We start from the raw sequence: 5,623 nt of genomic DNA on the forward strand, positions 1-5,623 counted from the left end.
ACACGTAACAATATTTATCTTACATACAACGTGAAGCAATAGAATACGACGTTATGTAATTTTTCTCTTCTTATCAACAAACAATAAGTTTTTTCTAAAAAAGGGAGTATCTATTTTAGCATACTTGTTTCGTATTTATGAACATACTTTAATATATTTGTTACAATAAGTTCGTGACCAAAATTCTCCTGTTGTTCACGGCCTGTATGGGACGTCTTTCATCTGGCCAACCAAATTATTTAACTTATGTCAATGGCTATAATTTTTTTATAATCATCAGCACGTGTATAGAAATGTATCTCTTGCAGTCTCGTCAGAATCACCGTTCTTCTATAAACTTCTAATGTTAATAAACTAAACGAAAATTGTTAAAAACAAAGAAATAATTTTAAAATGCAATGCACTTACAATTGAAACTATGAAATATCATGTTTAGATACAAGCCTTTTTTTCTATTGTCGTCTGTTGTGCAAACCTGATGATGGCCACACTAGTGGTCGAAACGTTGTAATTAAGTTAAACAATCCACTCTAATTCTATAGCTATATCTCTGGACTTTTATTTAAAAGTAAGTTGTTGTTTATACGTCGTTGTATGTTATATGTTTGCTTACATGTTGTTTCAAGGTCTATTGTGTCATCAGTGTTTAATTATCAGCAAGAGTTTCCTTACAACATTAATTATAGAATAATTAAATATCAAGAATAAAAGTGTTGTATGACACAGTAACAATGATAAAACACAGTACCAGCAGATTTAGCCCAACGTATTCGTGGTTCCGGAAACCCTTCTGCCTGACAGTTGACTACAATTCCTCGTCCTTTGATGACGGACATGTCAAAAGGTTCTATAATCCATCGAGGTGGAACTGGTGGTAAAAAAGGTGAATAATTATTTTGTCGTACGTAGAAAATAAATTGTTTATTTAATTCTTTACCAGTAGCACGTGATTCGCGAATTAGATTTTTCATGAGAACATGAGGAAGAAAATGAATTGAGTTATTAGCTGACATGATACGTAAATTGTAACAGGTTGCTTCAGTAAAACATAACAAATTGATGGGTGCGATAGTGAAAACACCGTATCTATAAATGTCTCAACCGTGTTAGTGAGATAAGGTTGGTGGCCATTTTAGCTATTGTTAGTTGACTGAAGTTACCAAAGAAGACTGACCATGGAAATTAATGTCAGATAGTCCACAGGGTAAATAGCAACTCAGGATTGTAATTTTCAACACTGACTTAGATTTTCATGTGACAAATCATGGCATAATAGCTTCTGAACAGAAACTTGTGCAAAGAGAACACACTTTATAACCACATTTTATAAGAAGTAAAGCAAATATTTCTCGAAGTAAAGAAATGAAAGAAACAAAGGGTTCAGATAAACGAAGGTAAGCCTACCATGAATTACCATTGTAGCAGTGTGACTGACAGTGCCAGCATCATTACTAGCGATGCACGTATAGTTGCCACGGTGCTTGAGACGAACTGACTCAAAAAGCAAATGTGAGGAGTAATCCACCACCTCGTTAATAAGTATCCCGTTGTCATGCGTGATTGGTTGTTCGTTTTTAAACCAGCGAATCCTGATAGGCAAGTCTCCACTGCTAACGGTGCATACTGCAGATGCACGTTGAAGCTCCTTTAAAGTCCTCGGAAAGGTGAAAGGTTCAATGACAGGTTTCACTAGAATACATGAAAACAGCGTCATGTTATATAGAATAATTACTAATTCAGTAATTTAGGTGTCTGGTATTAAAATGCTATAAGCAATTACACAGGGAGATTAAAGGAAATATTCAGAACTGTAAGAAGCTAAATAAACTAAATAAAACAAAGAGATTCAAAATCATGCCTTTCTTATCTATTTATTTATCACAGCTTAGGCTTACTTATATAATTTATACAAAAATCGAAGCAAATGTACGTCACTACTGTATATACCTATATATAAGGACAAGATAAATATATTTATTAACTGATTCGTTGTTGTTATTATTAAGCGCAAAGCTATACAAACAGCTATAATGTGCTCTGTTCACCGTGGATATCGAATTCCGATGTTTGGCGTTATAAGCCTCCATTATTACCATCAAACCACCAGGAGGCTATTTCATAGCTTCACTAACATTCCTCTAAATACAGTTTCGGTTTAAATATGTAAATGGTCACAAAGATAAATATAAACAATTTCTCAGAACACGTTTTATATATATTACACCCAATATGTGTTATAAATCGTTGTTCAGATTCTTATGCTACTACTTTATACATTAATGTTGTCCCAAAACATATTACCACGTGTTACAAGAATAGGAGAACTAACCCCGAATTTTCACAAAGGCCGTTTTGTCATCACTCTGACCTTCTTTGTTCTTCGCCACACATGTGTAAGGACCTTCATCTGTCGCCCTTTCCACATGATGTACTTCTAAAGTTCCGTTCTTGTGGACTTTTTGGCGGTGGTTGTAAGGGAGCCGAACTCCGGCTGTACCAAAAGAAAAGAAAGTTTATGGTGAAACGTACCTTGTAATAACATTAATAAAAAATGGAATACGGCTAGAAGACGTCTGTTTCTATTAATATACGTTAGTACAAACTGCTTATAATGAAAAACTATATTTGTGATCTTAATATACGTTAATACAAACTACTTATAATGAAAAACTATATTTGTGATCTTAATATACGTTAATACAAACTACTTATAATGAAAAACTATATTTGTGATCTTAATATACGTTAGTACAAACTACTTATAATGAAAAACTATATTTGTGATCTTTAGAAAACTTAATTTTATTCAGTAAAGTAACACTGAAGTGTGTTTAAAACAAAACAATGGAACATTTGAAGATATATAAAACCGACCTCTTTCCCAATGAATAGTTTCTAAGGGGTAACCCCCCACTGGACATCTTATAATGAGGACTTCTCCTGCAACCACCGTTATATTTCTCATTCGTCTTACCACTGGGGGACCAAAAATGTTGACTCTTGCAGAATGACTTATAGAACCGACGCCATTGTTTGCTTTACATTCGTACTCACCACCGTCCTCGATTCGAGAGCTTGAAATGTTTACGTAACTCACTACAACGCCACCTGGTGTAACATAATCTCCCAGGCGAATTCGATGACTTTCAGGAAGAAGAGCACCATCTAGCTGCCAGGCTATTTCTGGCAGAGGACTTCCACTAGCCACACATTTGAGAGACACAAGATGTCCTGGCTGAAGTGTCATTTCGTGGAAAGTGTCCTGAAATTCAGGTGTTTCATCTGCGGACGAGATTGATTTTATAAGAAAGCATAATTATCAGAATGAAGGTTATAAATCTATTAAATGAAGTTCCGGTAAAGAGGTTAATAACCCGAGCGTTTTTTGGAAGATCCTTTTCACTCATCACAAGTGAACTAAAAGATTTAATCTCAATTTTCAAACTCCTCAAAGTCGACTTTCCAAAAAAAACAACAAAACACTCGGTTATTTAATTGAGCTTTTTGAGTTGTGATTTGTGTCCTTATGTAAAGTAAAACTTCTTTAATCCCACTTCATATTCCACGCACAGGAACTCAAGTCCAAGCAAATTCAGTGATAAATAATGGTACAAATTTCCATAAACATAAGCCAAAATCGTGACTGTTTTAATAAAAACTTACTTTTTCTAGGAAATTTCATGAACATTTGTTGCTCGGATCATACAAATATAAACGATTTAAAAAACACACAAAAAAGTAGCAATGTTTCCAGTAAAGATGGCCAAACATTTTTCAAAATATGTTAATTGCAACTTTCAGCAAATTTTCTATCTCGATCTTCCATCCTATCTACCTCTTAATATCAGCAAGGTGATTATTTAAATTGTTTTGTTTTTACTTACATCTCAAAACATCTTCAAGTAACAGATAGACTGCTATTTATTCTTTTTCTCATCTATACCACCTATAACAGCGGTTGTATGAGTTGATATTTCATGTTTATCTGCTATCTAGCCTATTTCTTTATGTCGTCGCCCTGACTGTCTGAATTGATATTTCACGTTTATTTGTCATCCAACCTTCCCATAAATGTCAGCGCCATGACTGGCTGATTTGGTATTTCACGTTTATCTGTCGTCTAACCTACCTATAAATGTCAGTGCCATAACTGGCTGAGTTGAAATTTCATGTTTAGCTGTCATCCAACCTACATATAAATGTCAGCGCTATGTCTGGCTAAGTTCATGTTTCATGTTTATCCGTCATCCAACTTACTTATAAATGTCAACGCTATGACTGGCTCTCTGAGTTGATAGTCTATTTTCAACTTCGATCCAACCTACCTCCTAAAGTCAGCTCAGTTGCTGCTTGAGCTGACTCCATGTTGTTGTAAATAAAACACTGATAAACCCCTGCGTCCTCTCGTACAACGCTGTATATCTGCAGGTGGTCCCAATTTACCCTGATTCGTTTATTAGAGACCGGTATTACAGAACTATCCTTCTGCCAGGTAACTGAATGGATAGGGTATCCTCGCAATGTGCAGTTTATACCCGCAGATCCTCCAAGACGTATTAGTTGACGTACGGGAATGATTTCTGCACTTAGAGGGGCTACAATACAAGAGTAATAAAAACATCTAGAGCATTGTATACATTAAAACTGTAGAAACTGAATAACATATAAGTCGTTTTTAAAAACCCAAAAAAGTATATTCATTATTTTAGAAACTGAGAAAAAAACGCATTTCATTGGTGAAATTGAAACTAAATAATAATAATACACTGACTGGTCGTTTTATATGCAGTCATATCACTATTAGTCTGCAATAAAATGGAAGAGAACAAGTATTTATTTAACTTTCAAACGGACAAAGGCTTATGGATCTGTTCCGTACTTTCAACCGTGGGTGTGTTATAAAAGTGATAGTCAAACCCCACTATTCAATTAGAGTAGCTTAACAGTTGACGGTGGGTGCTGTTGACAAGCTACCACCCCTCTAGTCTACCAGGTGAAACACAGGCACACAAGTTCATGAACTTGCAAGTCGTTTTATTAAATTACTTGAAACGCGAATATAATTTTCTCGAGTAATACAGAACTTAAAAGATAGAAAGGTTTATTTGGACAGTTTTGATGTCATATCTTTTAAAATTAATATCGAAAGAGAGCTGCAGTAAAGAGTAAATAATGTATATCATGATGGAGAAAGCAAAGTGTATTTTATTCGGCGTATTGTTTCTGAAAATCTGTTATCAAAACATAACATTATCTGTTTTTAACAACATTTCATATGACGAAACTGATGGAGTGGCGATGAGAACAAAGATAATGTCTTTTCTGGTTAGTTTGTTTCTCTGTACACGTAGCAGGGGTGATTAGAATTATGACGATACTTATTTTATCTGTAATATTTTAAGTTTTTTAATTATTTCAATACCAAGTATAATAGTTTAAAATACAGAGCAGATCACCAATTTTTTCCCCATTTTTCCAAACATTAGCCCACAACAACAACAAGAATACATTGAATGTAGAGGCTTCCATAAAAATACATATTCAGATCTTTTTCGTCATTCCTTTAGTTTAGTGCCCGGCATGGCCAGGTGGATAAGGCGCTCGACTCACAATCTGAGGGTCG

General features: G+C 34.7%; 1 protein-coding gene across 1 annotated transcript in view; it reads right to left on the minus strand.

Moving 5' to 3' along the window:
* Window positions 1-748: 748 nt before the first annotated feature.
* Window positions 749-5,623, minus strand: part of LOC106473653 (Down syndrome cell adhesion molecule-like protein Dscam2) — a gene marked incomplete at both ends in the record, with an annotated part of 45,617 nt that continues 40,742 nt past the window's right edge. Inside the window, 5 exons of the mRNA XM_022402062.1 lie at window positions 749-868; window positions 1,405-1,689; window positions 2,330-2,491; window positions 2,875-3,282; window positions 4,326-4,595. Of these exons, the coding sequence (XP_022257770.1) occupies window positions 749-868; window positions 1,405-1,689; window positions 2,330-2,491; window positions 2,875-3,282; window positions 4,326-4,595 (1,245 nt within the window). The remainder of the gene's footprint in view (window positions 869-1,404; window positions 1,690-2,329; window positions 2,492-2,874; window positions 3,283-4,325; window positions 4,596-5,623) is intronic.

The sequence above is a fragment of the Limulus polyphemus genome, unplaced genomic scaffold (assembly GCF_000517525.1).
Source record: "Limulus polyphemus unplaced genomic scaffold, Limulus_polyphemus-2.1.2 Scaffold6373, whole genome shotgun sequence".
Taxonomy (NCBI): Eukaryota; Metazoa; Arthropoda; class Merostomata; order Xiphosura; family Limulidae; genus Limulus; species Limulus polyphemus.